The 18,886-nt window shown below is 40.7% G+C and overlaps 1 protein-coding gene across 3 annotated transcripts in view; it reads right to left on the reverse strand.

The window, feature by feature from the left end:
• LOC146045009 (chymotrypsinogen A-like) overlaps nucleotides 1–18,886 on the reverse strand; it is a 44,132-nt gene that overhangs the window by 12,289 nt on the left and 12,957 nt on the right. The window contains exons 1-4 of one of the 3 annotated variants that reach the window (XM_083163710.1): nucleotides 14,748–15,386; nucleotides 8,422–8,525; nucleotides 4,934–5,013; nucleotides 2,466–2,544 (exon numbers count right to left, since the gene is read on the reverse strand). In XM_083163710.1, the coding sequence (XP_083019836.1) occupies nucleotides 2,466–2,544; nucleotides 4,934–5,013; nucleotides 8,422–8,525; nucleotides 14,748–14,799 (315 nt within the window). In that variant the 5' untranslated portion in view covers nucleotides 14,800–15,386. Of the gene's footprint in view, nucleotides 1–2,465; nucleotides 2,545–4,933; nucleotides 5,014–8,421; nucleotides 9,622–14,747; nucleotides 15,387–18,886 lie in introns of those variants that run through there. The other 2 variants (XM_083163711.1, XM_083163709.1) reach the window with 2 other exon arrangements.

Genomic DNA, 18,886 nt, shown 5'->3' on the forward strand with positions numbered 1-18,886 from the left:
CCACCAGACTTTCAAAATACTAATCCACATTCTCCTGAAACAGAGTGTTTTATGCCTCCCAGCTTCTCCTCTCTACCTAATACATCCCCCCCCTCCCCTATGTGGAAATCATTACTTTCCCTAAGATTTCAGATGCAATGTCTGGCTTTCTCTTAGCCCTGATTACCCTGGAGGAAGTGAATTTTGTTATTCAGCATCTAAAGCCATGATGGGTTCTGTGGCAATTTTTACAAATTGTTGCTAACACATATAAGCCCAGTATGAGTTGAAGTTTTTTAACTCCATGCAGGCCTCTGCCCCCCCCCCCCCCCTCCACGGCACTTCAACTCCACTATTTAGAAAATGCTTCCAAAACCAGGAAGAGACCTTTCTCTCCCGGGTTTATATTAACCGATATCCCTCCTGAACTTAGATTACAAAATGATTGCAAATATTATCACAGACCGCCTCAAATTTATTCTCCCTCTGATCATGCAACCAGATCAGACTGGATTAATTCTGGTTGACACTCCACCCAAAAAGTCAGAAAGTTTATTGCTGCTGTATCCCCCAACTTGTCCCCTAATTCTTCATATTGTCACATGATTATTTCACTACACACATAAAAGGCCTTCAACCTTATTTATTGTCTCACCTCAATTATACCCTGAAATATTTCAGATTCCCTGATTCTTCCATCCACATACGCTGCATTCACTATCATAATCCAAAGACCCAAATATCATGCAATGGCTTCTTGTCTGACCCCTTTGTTATTGAAAAGGGGACCAGACAGGGTTGCCCTTATCACCCTTATTGTTTGCTAAAGCTTTGGAACCCTTAGCAATGGCCCTCCAATCCACAATCTATAAAGGCATTATGATTGGCAAAGTTGAATTGAAAGTGTCACATGACATATTGCTATTTGTTTCTTACCCTACCTCCTCTATGCAGGAAATATTAAGATTGATCAGAACTCTTACCCTTAAATTTCCCCCTTCTCTCCTCTCCTCTGTTGTCGCCTAATCATTACTTTCCACTTCAAATATGGGTGCCGGAAAACATTTTACAAAGTGAATTTCATTCCAACCATCACAAAAGTTATACCTAAACTGGAAGGTTGGTTTGATTTACCTTTATCAATATTGGGAAGGATTGCATTCATTAAGATGGTTGTCTTTCCTAAACTCTTATACGTTATGCAACTCCTACCCTTCAATATTATCCGTACTCCTTAAATCCCCTACTTCACACAAAAAAACCTGTTATCCCTACTTACATCTTGCATCACTCCCTTTTCCACGATACTTATATCTCTTGGGTCAAGCTACACAGGTATATTGCCTCTTCCTATTCCACATTATGGGGTAACCCTTCATTTTTGCCATCTTTATCAGACAGCCTCTTTCTACAATGAAGAATTTTAAGACTTTTTCTTCTTTACAGGAATCCTACTCTTTTTCAAATTCCCACTTCTTCATGTTCCTTCAGACTTGCCACTACATGCAATCACTACCATTGAGCTCTTATTTTCCTACAGTACTTTGACTACTGCCATGGTGAAATCCTTACACAAATGGAAAAGCCATACATTTAAACTGACATATATTTATAATCTTCTTCTAGATCTCCCTTCAGAAAAATACCTCCTTAAACTTACTCTTCAGCAATCTGACATCCCCAATCACACCCAGTGCCACATTCTATCTAAACATACTTCCTCCTAAAATTCTGGGTTATGCTTATCTTCATGAAGTAGATATAAAAAACACAGGGCCTACATTAGGGCAGAGTGAAAAATGTGAAATTAAGATATTAAAAATCGGCTAGTGTGGAAAAGCTGTGACGACCTGAATAAGAAACGTGCAAAAGTGTTTTGCTCTAAGTCAATATCTTCTGTTCCGGCAAGATACCTTAAGTTTTGTTTTTAGATAAAAATAATGAAACTTATGAAGAAGAACCGATCTAGTTAAAATTATGTCAGGACGTCTTAGAATGGTTCATTAATATACTTTAGCATAGTAAAAAAAAGAGTACAAGGTTGTCCTAGTGCAAAGTTACAGACTTTGGTGGGAGAAAAAAATCCCTGATAACTGACCCGTTTTCATGGTCACAATTGTGAATATTGTGTGTTTTCACCCGAAAGTGTTTTTCTTTTTTTTTTGAGGATGCTCTGTAATTGAAGTGGCAAATTTGGGCAAAAAGTGCACAGAAGTGCACTTAATAGAATAGAGCACTTCTGTGTGTTCTAATGTCCAACTCTTTACTGAATGCTACTGTAAACAATGCATTACGCTCTGTTATTTATGTACAGTACTTTAAACATTTCTGCTTATTGTCTTTAATTGAGGCAGTTTATTTTAAACATGAATTGGTCTGAAAAACATTTTTGCATAGTAAATTTACCCCTAAGAGTCTGATTAATCTTTGGAGTCTGATTAATCTTTGGACATTCTCCAAGAACAGCAGTAACTAATTATACTCACTCTTGAAACAGCCAGAGACTGGATTTTCTCAGCATTTGAGCTTCTGTCATGTTCTCCAAGAACAACACGGTGAGTGGTCCTATAAGTAAAAACACGGAACCCCATGTAACAAACCAAAAACCATCTCTGCACAGTGTTTTCTGCTTTTGGTTAATAAAAGACAGTTTTGTCAGGCATGGCAATAAAGGATACACCTGTGCTGGAGGCTATTGCAAAGATGCAAACAGATCTGGCCCACACTAGCCGGCCAGAGGAATTAGCAAGTCTGACTAATGCAGGCAGTGTGGCTCAGCACTGCATTTACTATTTTAAGATCCCAGCTGCTGGGTGGCATCTGTAATTAATGAAAAGCATGGGTAGCACTAACCCCAGCAGTGGATGGCTGGACACGGGCAGCACCCAGGGAGGAGACTTGTGAATGACACTTCTACGGCTGCCTCAATTAAACTATTAAAGAGGTGCTGTAGAATAAGGGCTCTCAGTGGGGTTTTAGTAAAGCTTTGTGTGAAAACATAGAGCATAGAACAGTGGTTCCCAAACTGTGTACCGTGGCTCCCTGGGGTGCCTTGGGACACTTGTAGGGGTGCCAATGGTTGGTGGTCCAGGACAAATTCAAATTATTTATGGTCAACTATATATGGACAAAACCAGTGCTAGTGGCTGCCAATCATAAAATGTGTGTACAAACAGAAAAAAATACTGCCCTTTACCACATAACTGAACCAAAGAATCACATATAAACACAATCTACTTAAGATTAAACATTAAATACATTATTTATATTTTTTATACATTTTTGATTTTGGCCTAGGGGTGCCGCAAAAAAATTCTTATACTCTAGGGTGCAATGACTAAAAAAATATTGTGAACCATTGGCATATAACATAGGTGAAGAGATCTTTCCCTTTTTGTACCCAAGTTCCACTAATATCCCCCTAATGTATTTCTTCTTATCTCCCCTACTCCTCCCATCTCCCCCTTTCCTTATTTATCCTTTTTCCCCTTCTCCCCTTATTCTTCGCCCTATTCCTCCCATATACCCCATGCATTGTCCTATTCTTCTCATCTCCCCATATTCATAACACAGGACAGGAGCTGTGGGGGCATATAGCACAGTAACAGGGGATGTATGGGCACATAGGGCCTTTTTCTAGTTCACTCTTAGAGGCAAATTCTTTCTGCACATGTTACATCTGCCCCACCTGCAGTGCACATGGTTTTGTCCAGCTAAGAAGGATTTGCCTCTAAGAGTGAACTAGAATCAGTGCAGTGAAAGGGAATGTAGGATCACATAGCACAGTACCAGGATGTAGGGGCACATAGTGAGTGTTGGGTGAACTGGGGCATATAGCGCAATGACTGGGAATATAAAGGCATATATCACAATGACAGTAGATGTGGGAGTGCATAGGGAGGTGTTGGGTGATGTGTGCCGACCCTTAAATCCAACACTGCCAATTATGTTTTTTAAACGGTGTGCACCGGTTGCCAGCAAAAGTAAAAAGCAATTATCAGTTGAACCCCCGAGTTAAACTGTCACATGAACTTGTCCTGGTGGTCAGTGTTGGTCGGTGACATTGCAATGCCACCCTGATATTTATATCAGTGGTATCTGCTGCTACAGCTATGTTTATGTACAATGTACTATTGTGTTCACTGTATACTGTATGTATATGTGTCTATATCTGGGGCCCCGGAGATATCAATGTACCGGTCCACAAAATTTCTGGTGCCTGCCCTGAGCACAGTACATTAACAAAATCTCAGGGTATAAAATAGCAGTTGGATATATCTAACAATTAGAACTGTAGCCTTAAATCAATTAAATTAATTTGTAACACACAGATTTACACAAGTGGAGTATTATACTTATTTCAATTGGTAAAATTACTTATAATTATCAACCAATTTTCCAATACTATGCCTCAAAACAATTGTTTATCTTAATAACTACAGTACTTGTAGATTTAAATGGTGCATATTGGAGCATATGTGGAAATGCCTAAAACTCAAATGTAACACTAGCTACACAAATGCTGTTTGCATGTAAATAATAATGGTCAATCTACTCCCAGTCCTAAAAGCTGATCATGTATAACATGTGCCGCGTTAGCAAACGCACTGAGAATTAACATATTTACTTGTAATTTGTATTTAAGTAAAATGAAAATGTTATTGTGATTTCTAATTGTTACATACTGTAATAGAGATCAATGTTTTATCATTCAATGGTTTCAGTAATTCTATGTACTTTACAGTATATATATATATATATGTCATACAATTGTCATTTTCTCTGTTATGTCAATAGGAACATTGATCTTTATAAAGTATATGTATGTGACACTTGATGTTAGAATACAATTTTTATTGTCAATATATTTTAACTGCATTAAGTAGACCTTTACATTAGCTGTGCCTTTAAGGATGTTTCCATCACAAAGCAATTTGGTACTCATGAAACTTACGCCACACCACAGTGAGCTGCTGTTACTACCCAGGTGCTGCTAATGAGGGAACCACCGCAGTAATGCCATCCTGTCCTGTCCTGCAAGACACAATCATACACATATAATGTAAGAGGTAGACACAAGCATATGAATTTACTGTAAGAGCTAGATACAAGCATGTACAAATACAGCAAGAGTTGTCTTTTAACCAGGGTTGCCTACCCTCCCGGAATGGCCGGGAGTCTCCCGAAAATTGGGTCCCCCTCCCGGCCCCCCGGAAGGGTGGGCAACCCTCCCAGATTCAGGAGGGACCCCCGCTGCGCCCCCGATCGCGGCATTTATATGCCGCAATCCGCGGGTCTCAGAGGAGGGGTCGGAGCTAAAATGGCAAAACAGCGGCATTTTAGCCCCGTTTCCTCCATGGAGATACGCAAATTCACCTGTTTACCATCATGGGGGCGGGGCTTAGTGATTTCACACTCAAGCCCCGCCCCCGAGCAGCTGCCCCGAGCGGGCTTCTCCCGGAGGAGAATATTATAGTCGGAAACCCTGCTTTTAACCACTAACTGAAACTGTCTTTTTTTTTAAATACAAAATGTCCTATCAATTGCTGATTTAAAAAAAAAAAATATATATATATATATATATATATATATATATTTAAATTCAAAAGATTTCAAGAAATGACTTAAAATCTTTTATTATTTTTTTTATGATTTTTTGACAGTTTCTTATACAGTATATTGCAGAATATAAAGGCTCTTTTTACAATTTTAGTACTAAGGACACAATGTCCAAAGGCCTAAATTATAAAATTACATCTAACCCCCCCTTGAAAATAATCTCTTTATCTTTTCTCAAATCCCTCTTATTTATTTATTTTTTATTTATTTATTTACAGTTTCTTTGCCCCAATGTAATTTTTCTTCTGAGCATTATACCATCAGTGCCAACAGACCCCCCCATATGAAATCCCCCCCCCCCCCACACACTACCATGGAGCATTAACCTACCCCCTCATTTATAAGCAGAGCACAGTGACTGTTGATAAGTTTGCTAAAGCTGATCTCTGAACTCTGAGATCAGTAAGAAAGTGCCGGGTGGTGCTTACACTTTTGTTCCCAATAAATGCATTCCATAAAGCCATTTGCATGGTGTGATCAGGTGTAATTCTGCCACCAATTTTGGCAGTCACAGGCCACTACATCTTTGCAGTCTGTTCTGCACACTATGGAACACAGTGGGATGCAGGTCATCTTAAACCCAGCCTTCTGCATTAAAATCCTGCCGGGCCAGTTAATTGGTTAAGTCAGTTGATAGCAATTATAACCACTGGTGGTTCCAGAGGTGGGCTGAATCACACAGTTCAAAATGCAAATAGGGAGCCTCACCCTCTGCCGGTGTTAGCTTGAAATGGCAGATAGTGTCAGTTGGTCTGGCTCCCCTATTTTAATTTTTAATTGTGCTGCAGCCCCACCACCAGAGCCACCACTGGATATAACTAACATTTAGATCTAGTAAAGTTTATCGTGAATAAGAATATCTTTACTCCAATGTATTTACAGTTGACGTTCTTATTTATAGTTACGATCATTAATAATATATTGAAAAATAGGATATATATATAAATACAATCTCGGAACATAGGTACCATACTGACCTTTTGTTTTTTAAAGACTAGATCATTCTATATATTTTGAAAATATGTTTTTAATATATCTTTAATATATTATAACCTATTACTAGTAAGATATTACTATTATTTATTTTTAATATTTTAAATTTTTTGCCTTTTGTATTTTATGTAGTGATCACTGTTTTATGCATCCTTTGTTATTCTGTTTGATGTCAATATACAATTAAGGAATATAAAACTCTTTGCGAAGATGACAATAAAAGTCCGGGATAGAGGGCGGAGACCAGGGCTTAAAGTGGTCCTGGAGAGGTGGTGGAAACACCACCCCCCCCCCCCCCCTGCATTAGGCAGAGCCTAGACCAGTGACTGGGAATTTGTGCCATACATGCCATAAAGGGATAGTGGTCCCACAACACATGGTACAGTAGCACAATCATATACACATTACACTGCTTGTAGTGCCCTTGAATCATAATAAATCACACAGTAATGCCCCTTATACACATGTCAACAGTTGTTCATCTAACTTTACATCACATACACATGCCAGAAGAAGGCGTTGGGACAGGCTTTTCTGTTGGAATTACTGTGCAGGACTGTGGTAGAGGTGGAACTCAGTTCCACAGGTACAGTTGTCAGCAACACAAGGAATCCACCGGACCTTATGTAGTCTGCAGCCGGCACTGCACTCTGCAGCCACCAACTCTGCAATGCAAAGCCACTTCCATTGGGTGCCCCATCACCTGCGGCCACCTTGTTTGAGACCACCACACCCGGCTCTGTGCATTGGCACCTGGACCACCATATGCCATGGCTGCCAGTCGAGCTGCCAGCATTTGCTTTACAAAACTGAGCACCAAGGCTAATTGCTCCATTTAACATTCTGCCAAATACTTATGCCAATTAAATGGTGCAAATCATCATGGATATCTACAATTAGTGGAAACTTTTTAATGGAGGCAGATGGCGGATCTGATCAGAATATATGTGATCAAATATATGTGATCAAATATATCTCATCAAATTACACCTCATTTCCATGCCCTGCACTAGTTGCTAGAGAGAAATATTATTTTATTTTTTATATTATCTTTTATCCTGACATTTCTGGTTTCTTTATTTAGGGGGAAATTCTATCTCCCGCCGCGATTCCCAACAGGGAAAATGGTGGCTGGGCCCTATTCAATGCTTTCTTCCCTGACAGCATTGAACAGGAATCTCGGCAGAACGTGCCCGACTTCACAAGCAGTCGAGCACATTCTGCTAAGAACGGCCAGGAATTGACGAGCTCCCGGCCGCAGCTCGACGATTTTCAGCCACTTCTCGTGGCCACGTCCCTTCTCGGCGCTCAGCAGGTGGGATATTGAATCCCACCTGCAAAATTCCCATTGAGCCAGCAGAGAACAGGACAGGGTCACGGCTATCGGGCCTGCCCGACAGTTGTGACTCTACATTGAATACCCCCCTAATTCTGTAATTTCTTACTTGTCATTGTTTTTATTGTGTAGTTAGCCCATTCAAAATAAATATATTAAAACTACAGCATTATTTGCTGGAAACAGCAAAATCAGCAATTTGAAAAATCTTAACAGCACCTGATAATTTCCTTTTGGCTACAATAGACATTTATACTATTATCCAGTATTTTGTTCCCTACTATTTCTATATTCTTCCCATACTTCCTCCAGGTAGTCCAGTTTCCCTTTACATTAAAAAAGAAAATACTTGTAGATAAATTGGCTCCTGACAAAAATGAACTCTAGTTCGTAAGTGTACTGTATGTTTCTCTATAATGTTTGTGCTATATAAATAGCTGTCAATAATCATAGGTGGGTAAAGTAATCTTTCTTTATGAATATGGATAAATTACCTGAAGGGAGACTTGCCAGGGCCAAGATCCAGGGACTGCCTCCTCACCGTTCACAATCCTGGCATAACCAGACACAACAGGGGGGATACGGGGAATTCCACAGCCTGAAAAAATGTGTGATTTTGCTTTTAGATAGATAGCATATTCTTTCATTGATAAGAGAGCATACATTTGTTAAACCTTAATCCAGTATCACAAAAGTTGATTTCCAGGGGCATATGTAATAAGGGGGCAGATGTATTAAACCTTAACAAGAGATAGATGCAAGGGTGATAAATAAAGATACACGTCCAACCAATCACCTCATAACTGCCATGTTACAGGCTGTGTTTGACAAAAATCAGTTTATCTCTCTTTATCATTCTGAACAACCTGTGGGTTTAGTATGGACGTTTATCTCTCTTTATCACCCTTGCATTTATCTCTTGTTAAGACTTAATGCATCTGCCCCAGTGTCTGAGTTTGCCAGAGGGGTGGATGATGTCACCCCTATAAGTGACAGCTTTCCCCCGCTGTATGTGCCTGCTAACCACCTTCCTTTGCAAGTGACAATCTGCCCAATTTTCCCCATGACATTCTCTTTCTCTAGCACTGTTTCTATATCTCCCTGACACCCTTTCTCTCTCCCTCCCTAACTGATACTGTCTCTCCTGCTCGTACCCTCCCTTTCTCTCTTGCTCCTCCAACTCTCTAAGAGCCTTTATCTGTCTCCCCTCTTATCCATTTATTTCGCCCTGGCACCCTTGCTCCTCTCATTTTCTCTCATTCCATCTTTTTCCAGGAAACTCTCTTTCTCCATGGCCCCTCTCTCTTCCTCTCTATCTCGCTCTTTCTATTTCTTCCTCCTTCCCTATTACTCCTCACACTCTCAGAAGCATTGTACAGACAATAGTGGGGTCCCCTTCAAGATCTTGCTATGGTGCCCACAAAGTTCTAATTATGCCTCTGCTACACCCTCTACTTAGGTGTGCACATATTGAGTGTTAGGGGTGTACAGGCACCCCCTAATGCTGTGCACACCCTTATGAACACCTCCCTGCCACTAGCAATACCTTTTGCCAAAGACTTTTGCTTTTTAGAACTGTACTCCATTAAAAGAAGCGCCTTTCAATCAATTATGTGTGCTTTACTTAATTATTTGTACTAGACCATTGTCATATCACCACATACCTGGGTCATCCATACATGTTTTTTTTTTTTTTACTTTATTTGCATGTAGTTTTACACAGAGTAATTGTGTAAAACTGAAATAGGCAGGAGATTATGGTTTGGCTAAGAGATGTTTTATATTGTATTTAATGCCAAAAGATGATGGTAGACACGCCTAATTGACACACCCAATGGGCAGTGTTAGACATGCTCCATAGGGGGTGCACACTCTAATAAAATGTGCTCCAAACACCTATGACCCTGTATTCCTCTATGACCTGTGTTCACCTGGCCTACGTAACAAGCAGCATATTATCTTTACAAATTATGTAAGCCTGCCCAATGTTTTAAAGGAGCAAAATATTAAATTGTAAAATCAGTTTTTTTTGCATCAATAAATGATTGCCCCTATAAAACAGGCTATTAAATCTAATTGATTTAGTCTATTCAAGATACAATTTTTTTCTTGCCAGTCTAAAGCATTTCACCTGTCAACTTGATTCATTTGCCTCGCCTGTCTCAAGTCGAATATTTAGACTTTTTATGTCTGATAGTCTAAACTCTGTAATGTTAATATGATTTAGCCTTTTCAGTGTAAAACTGTCTAAATGGATTTGACAGTTTTAAGTCAGGTTCTAAACAATGTGAACAAGACATTTTTTCTGTCGGGACTAGTGTACTAAACATAAAATATTTATTTTATCTATATATCTATCTATATAGTCCCTCTCTTTTTAGTCATCTCTTTCTCTCCTCCATCCCTCAAAACCTGCTCTTCGTTCTGTGTACATGTATGTTATGGTTTTATAGCTGGATTGTTTTCCATAATTGAATATTGTCACTTATGTATACTACACTATGATTTCCTGATGAAGTTGCCCCTGATGAAGTCACGAGAATGACGAAACGCGTTGGTTTCCGCCATCAACCCATCAGAGTTGTGCATATTTGTGAACTGTATTTGATTTTTGAATCCACCCAAACTGCATATTTGTACAATTATTTGTATATTTGTCACACCCAAAAAGGGTATTTTATCCATTTAATATGTTGTATACAAAATTTTTTTTTACCGCAATCGTGTCACTCTAGCGTCCTCTGAAACCCCCTTTTTTCTCTCTCATTTCTATTTCCTGGATCCCATCTAACAGAGGATCCTTCAGAGGTGCTGCTTCCTTAAACTTAGAGCTCAGAGAGGGGACCCTTGTATTTTGTTATATATATATAGGGGTCCGTTTCCTTGCATATGTAGAACTGAATTTCTCGAATACTCACAGATGAAAATGCATTTTTACATTGTATTTTATGAAAAATTGTAATAAACTGTTGATCAGTGATTTGAAAAATTGTAAATTCGGTTCCTGACATTGGATGTTGGTGGTGGAAGTCATTCTAGGGGCGCACTTTGTTTTCTGCTATACATATATACATATATATATATATATATATATATATATACAACCCAATAGTGTTATTGGTACTTGTTTCCTAGCACGGCACCCATCGGGTCCCATCGCATACCTTAAGTTAACGTATGCGATGGGACCTGACGCGATTTCGGGCTTTTTTTCACCTTTCCCGACAATTGTTAAAATTGGGTCCATCGCATGCCATTATAATGGCATACGATGCGACCGACCCGATTTTACATTGAATGCATTGTACTCAATGTTAAATTCCTATGTAAAATCGGGTCCATTGTATGCCATCATAATGGCATACAATGCGACCAATGTGATGGAACCAATTTTACATAGGGAACAATGTTAAATGGCCCACCATACCCAATTTTTGATTGTATACCCACCCTGATGGGTAATTTGGATGTGAAATGCCCCCCCATTGTTAACGCCACCCCACGATGAACGCCAACCCGAAGTGTGGCGAGCGTAGTGAGCCCGCGAGATGCGGTGGTACGCATCCTACGACCTTTTCATACCCTCACTATCCACGTCGGCGTGGAGTTGATTTTATATAGTGTGGCGAGCACAGCGAGCCTCCGAGCCCGAAGCGTTGCGAGTCCCGCAAGGGGATGCGTAATACTTGTGAAGTAATGTGCGTCGCCACGCGGGGCTCACTACTCTCACCTTGCTTCGGGCTCGGTGGCTCGCTGCGCTCGCCACACTATATAAAGTCATCTCCACGCTGACGTGGATAGTGGGGGTATGAAAAGGTCAGAGGACGCATAATGCCGCCCCTCGCGGGCTCGCTACGCTTCGGGTTGGCATTCATCGTGGGGTGGCGTTAACAATGGGGGGTGGGCATTTGAGCCATCAGGGTGGGTATACAATGAAAATTGGGGTCTGGGGGGCATTTAACATTGGGTCCAATGTAAAATCGTGTCTCAGTGACCATTTTACATTGGTTCCAATGTAAAAATCGGGTCGATCGCGTCGATCGCATCGCATGCGATTTGGCTGCATGCGATGCGATCGACCCGATTTTTTTGGACCCGATGGATACAATTAAAATCGCTGGCGCTGTGCTAGGAAACAAGTACCATGGTATTTAGAGCCCATAAACAATTCTTTAGTGAATTCAGTCTTTCCACACTTTGTAAAATTATAAAATTATCAACCAAGAATACTTCTTAGATCTAAAATATTTATTATAAAACATATAAAAAACAAATGCTCTTGCAATAGAAGTATCCTCTTGGGATTGGGATCATACCAAGTAACTGACGCGTTTCGTCTCCGAGCCCGAAGCGTTGTGAGTCCCGCAAGGGGATGCGTAATACTTGTGAAGTAATGTGCGTCGCCACGCGGGGCTCACTACTCTCACCTTGCTTCGGGCTCGGTGGCTCGCTGCGCTCGCCACACTATTTAAAGTCATCTCAACGCTGACGTGGATAGTGGGGGTATGAAAAGGTCAGAGGACGCATAATGCCGCCCCTCGCGGGCTCGCTACGCTTCGGGTTGGCATTCATCGTGGGGTGGCGTTAACAATGGGGGGTGGGCATTTGAGCCATCAGGGTGGGTATACAATGAAAATTGGGGTCTGGGGGGCATTTTACATTGGTTCCAATGTAAAAATCGGGTCGATCGCGTCGATCGCATCGCATGCGATTTGGCTGCATGCGATGCGATCGACCCGATTTTTTTGGACCCGATGGATACAATTAAAATCGCTGGCGCTGTGCTAGGAAACAAGTACCATGGTATTCAGAGCCCATAAACAATTCTTTAGTGAATTCAGTCTTTCCACACTTTGTAAAATTATAAAATTATCAACCAAGAATACTTCTTAGATCTAAAATATTTATTATAAAACATATAAAAAACAAATGCTCTTGCAATAGAAGTATCCTCTTGGGATTGGGATCATACCAAGTAACTGACGCGTTTCGTCTCTTTATGAGACTTCATCAGGGGCTTTGATACTTATAGTATGAATCTTTAAAGTTGTAATAATTCCTAAAAAAGATTGCGGTGCTAGATTGCGGTGCTGACAGCCGCATAAGTAATTAGCGAGGACCCAGCTCACAGTGAATATTCATATAATATTCAGTGCGAGCCGGGTCCCACTCATGGCGGCGGGCAGGGTGCTGTCAGGATGCATTCTGCTAGGAAGGCATTCTGAATAGGTGGAATATCAAACTGGTGGAATATTTTTACGCCAGAAGAGCTGATATAAATCAGCAACCTGGCAAAATATATTTTGCTTCCATCTGACAGTAAATATATCCCAGAATCTGACTGGTTGCTATGGTCAACATCTCCCCTTTTCAGCTTTGGTAAATGTACCCCTTATTTTTGGGTGCTACAATATGTAGCATTGCAATATGCATAAAATGGAATTGAAAAACAGCAAAATACATAATAAATAAACATTAAAATATTGGACATAAAAATGAGTGGCAAACACAGGATTTTTAGAGGGGGGTTTCCAGATGTAATCCAAAATCTCCCTCTCTGCAGTGCATTGGAGTAAGTACGGGAGTCTGATAGAACGATAACAGCCCTGAAAGTTAATATTTTTATACACAGGATACTGTATGGAATACAATATTAATATTTAACAGTACATATGGTCTATAGTACAGGCTGTTTCAAACATTTAAATAAGATAAGTGGTCAGGAAAAAGTTAAACATGTCATAATAAATAAATAAATAAATAAATAAGCATAATAGAACCAGTACTGCACTTTCTTAACTCCCACTTCATGGTAAGGCTCCTGTCTGTTCCTCCTGGCAGCTGCTCTCTGGTCCTTTGCAATGTTTGAGGAATCAGATCCACACATACAGTAAATGTAGTAGAAGAAGCTGGTACACTAGGCATGTGCAGCAGCTCTGCTCTGTCCCTTAAACTGCATGATGTGGTGGCAGCTCTATTGATCATGTTATATATCAGTGCTATTGGTGTAATTAATTAATGGTATGAGGAGGAGGGGGTTGGCGCTCACTAACTGAGATATATACGGTTGCAGCAGCTAGGCCCCAAAATGAGGGAGGTCACCCTCTTAGAGGTACTGTAGAATAATAAATGGAATAATGGAGACCTGCGCTTGATGGATGTGTGTGTGTGTGTGACACTATGACACTATCAGAATCTATAGGCTAGATTGAATGAAGGACAATGATGTCTTAATGCAAAAAAACTCTTTATTGGTCAATAATACTGCTTACCACATGCATGCATGGATGGGGGAATTGTGAAGAGACACAGACTCATTTGCAAGCACTGGGAAGGTACCCACAACATACGTTACCCACCCAGCACATCACACAATTAGACCACAGACACTCTTTTGGTGCAGCGGTAATTGTGAGACTTCTATCATTTCCACTTTTTTTTTTTAAATTTCACTTGTACTTTACTGGCATTGTGACAATAAAGAGTTTTTTTGCACTAAGACATTATTGTCCTTCACCCATTGTAGCCTATATATTTTGATAGTGTCATACTGTCACACACACACACACACACACACACACACACACACGTCCATCAAGCGCAGGTCTTCATTATTCCATTTATTTGTCATAAATTAAGGCACTTGCCAATAGGAGGGGGGTTGCTGGGCAACCAGAACCCCCCCTGCATTTGCCTATGAAAATGAATACAGAAAATACTATTCAGAAATACAATAATACTTGTAATACTAATGGTATAACAAGTTTAATATTGAAATATTTTAGGTACTAGAATTATTCAATAATTCAATAAAACTTACCATAGGCTGCACTCACAAAAGCCAGACAGGAGACAAGCCACAGAAAAGCCATAACTGCTAGTAGATGTTTGTTGCTACTGGTGAAGAACTTATATAGGAAAGGAACTAGATGTGATAAGGTGGTGTTTTGATTAATGAGTGGATTAAATACATATGTTCAAGGAGAACAAACAACCTCTATATTTAATGTTTTACATGTTAGAAGTCCAATTAGCAAATAACATTTAGCTCTATTTTAGGTTATCTGCTATTGAGTAATACAACTACTAGCAACAATTAATTATTTTTATAGACACTTATTCTAGTTCACTCTTTCTGACAAAATCCTTCTTAGATGGACAAAACCATGTGCACTGCAGGTGGTGCAGATGTAACATGTGCAGAGAGAATTAGATTTGGGTGGGGTTTTACAGATGGAGCGAGTCTCATCCTTTCGACCTATGGTGATTGTACCGCCAGCTGGCCATGGCGGGCCACGGCGCGCGGCATCGCAATACATTTTAAAAGCTTGGCGATTCGCCGTGGCGTCTCCAGATGAGGGCAATACCAGTGATCATCCACCAGATGTCACTTTTGAAAAACCTCATTGCGCATGCGTGAAATTTGTGCTGCAGCGCGTGCATGAAGCGCAGGAACTACAGTAAAAAAAAAAGTACTTTATTGTCCCTGGCAAGCCTAGTCAGCGCCTCTCTCACACCGTCGGCACAAGCATGATCCCGTCTCTTTGGCGGAGAGTGGATCATGCTGACGCTGGCGGAGAGGCGCTCCATTTGTTTGACACGCAGGAGTGTCTCTGACGCTCTAGGAATGAGGCGCTCCTGCGGCTGAGTTGCAGAGATGCTCCAGGAATGAGACGCTTTTGCGTCTGAGTTGTTATTACAGCAGGATACTACAGTAAAGTACTTTGCTACTATTGTGCTGTGTCCAGCAAGCTGTACTGTTCTGTAGGTAGTGTACACACTAATAAATAAAATTACATTGAATTGCGTACAGAATCATTACACTACATTATACTGTACTGTACTGTACGTCTCAATGGTTTTGTCGAAAGGTGCTGGCCTTTGGTTAGTACAGTATTGTAGTTTTAACACACATAAAAAATTCCAGTTTACCAATAAGGCTTTCCGGGCGTCTAAATTTGCATGGACGCTAGAGCGTCTACACGGGTACTATACTGGAGCGGCACAGACGCTAATGCGTCTCAGTATATTGTTCTAAAGGTGGCCACATTTTGGTGTCATGACATTCACAGTAAGTTACTGATTCGTAAAGGGATCATTTTACTTTTACACACAGTACTGTTACAGTCATGTACTGTATACAGTGGTACTGTAGATTTAGTAAGCTCGTTGAAGTGATACAATGTCTGGTTTTTATCAGTGGTCAATCAGCTGCTACTGTATAGTACAGTACATTACTGTGCTGTACAGTACCTGTCATTTTTTCAAGCCAAGCATGTACAGTACAGTAAATTCACAGTTACTGTAGGAGCTGATTGGCCAGTGATAAACTACTGTACTCACTACTCAGTGGCGGGCGCGCAGAATGCGACGCTTGTTCCGCACAGGACGCACGTGGGCAGGGCGCACAGGATGCAGGGCGCCATTTTTATTGCCTTCTGAGATAGCAGAGATGGCTGCACGCTCATCCAGAAGAGCAAGGCCCTTTGAAACATGAGAGCTCCTCATCCTGGTGGCGTGGTGGGACAGGCCCCTGGTCTCCAACCGAGAGGTTGTCAAGGCCTACCAGGAGGCAAGCCATCAAGGAGCATTTCCGGAGGGACAGGACAGTGAGGGCCCTGCAGCACCGATGGAGTGACCTGGTCAGTCGGGACCCCCAACTGCTGGACTCGGGCCTAAGGGAAAGTAAGTACTGTACAGTATTGGGTGCTGTATTTTCTGCTTGTTGCCATGGGGGATTTCCTATTTGTTTTTAATGTGCTGATTACTGTACAGCATACTTGCCTACTTTTGAAAATGAATAAAAAGAGTGTACCAGCACTGGCTGAAAAGAGTAAAAATAAACAGAACGGTATCCTTTACAATATATTTATTTACTAATAAATAGTACTAAAAAAGCTGTAACGTTGATATGCTTAGTATATCAGTGAATAAAAAAGGGGGATTACAATAAAATATAAAGACATTCAGTGTGCATTACAATTATGTTAGTTGAACATTCATAGAAAATGCATATTACCACACGGACATCTCAGATGGTAGTCCCATGATAGCAGGTGACCAGGTGGCCAATGGCGATCCCAAAACAGAGTCCAGTTGGTAAATTAGGTTCCTCTGGTGGGAAAGATGGAGCCTGGAGGATAGATGTAAGTTCCAGTAGCTGCCTCGGATTATGAGTCCGGATGGGGTGGTGCAAATGCACACAATGGTGTCCTTTAAAGTGTGGATTTAGCCTGACTTGTAGTGATGCGCTTGAACGGAATGTCCGATCTGTGGGGGGGCTCAACGCGTTTCTCTGGGTCAAACACCCAGCTTCTTCAGGAGCAGAGTATAAATGTATCACCATGCTGGGCTGTATAAATACCCCAGTGGTGATTGCCATATTGGGTACAGCTGTACATTGGTAAATTAACAATAGGATACCGTTCATTAAAATCAATAAAATGACATTTTTCCAGAAGGCAGAGTTATCTAGCTTGTTATTAGATAATACAGACATATAAAAATAACTATAGAGAGCAGTTTAAACTGTTTATTACAGAGACTCGATCTATGTCACGTGACCTATCGGGATCACGTGATGTGCACGTCACACGGAAATGGATTTGTGGGCATACGTGTGTTTTGATCTCTTTTGCATATCTGTCATAATAGTGAACAACAATATTCAACTCTTTAGTTCAAGTTGGGCCCAATCTGTAGTCACATAGAAGTAGATGGGTAACGATCGGGACGAGAGTATATAGATAAATAAATAAATAGATAAAGTCTCAGCTGGATGTCCGGTCACGTGTGAAGCACGGTCCAATCGGAGTTAGTCACGTGATCGGTAATGTTGCCGATCACGTGGGTACACTCCGAATGCTCGTATCACCTTCCAAGGAGGAGAATCTCTTTTATGTTTGAACCAATCAGGTGTAGTCGCCTTCCTAAATGTGTCTAATCACGTGGGGGCTATAGATGAATGGTAAAGGTATTTGGTTATGAACCGGTCACGTGTATCGGCATCCAATCGGGTGTCGGTCACATGAGACAGGGTGCCAATCACATTACTAGTACTTAAAGCGTTATCTAGTTGCTATAGAAACCGTCTATTCATTTTTGTTATTGTTTCATTGCATAATGGAAAGAGTGTAAGATGTTTTATTACAGTCTTTAGATCCAGTTTAAAAGAATGGAAAGTATATAATCCATTTTACTCAGCAAATAAATTCAATGTTAATAATAAGGTGACATTCCTCTGGAATAGCCATAACTAGTATGACAATAATTCATTGATTTGATAATCCATATGGATGATGTGAACGCTGCGGTCGCAGCCCGCCCCGCCCCCCGTCCGATCGTCACAGTGCGCAAAGACCGGGGCGGTGTACAAGCTGCGGCCACAGAGCCGCACCAACCAATGTATAATGGAAGGGAAACCATGATAGATCTGGTATGATCACATATGATAATAGGGAACATGGGTAAAGGATAAGTATGGTTAAAAAAAGAGATTAGGCTAGGTGTACAAAAAGTTGGGGTCAAGAGACATCTAAACAAGCAATAGTTAGATCATAAATATTTTAACATTATTGTATTATTGAATTTAATTCCATGCTTTCATTCAAGCCATCAGGATGCATTGAGTTGAATTTCAGCATCCAATATACTTCACGTTTACATGATTTGTTGAATCTGTCACCTCCTCTCTGAGTTCGTTCAATTTGTGAGAAAAACAAAAGGATTGGGGACTCGCACTAGTGTAGACACTTAGGGCGAAATGTAATAGGGTGTGATTTTTGGATGAGTTCCAAACTCGCCAGAAATCGCACCTTTTAAAATCGATTCTTTTGCCGCAAATTCGCATATGTAATGAGATGCGAATTAGCGGCAAAAAATGTGATTTGCCGCGATTTCGGGCGATTTTTAGTCATGAAAATGTGCGCATTTTCAGTCATGAAAATGTGCGCATTTTCA

The sequence above is a fragment of the Crinia signifera genome, chromosome 11 (genome assembly GCF_055691185.1).
Source record: "Crinia signifera chromosome 11, ASM5569118v1, whole genome shotgun sequence".
Lineage (NCBI taxonomy): Eukaryota > Metazoa > Chordata > Amphibia > Anura > Myobatrachidae > Crinia > Crinia signifera.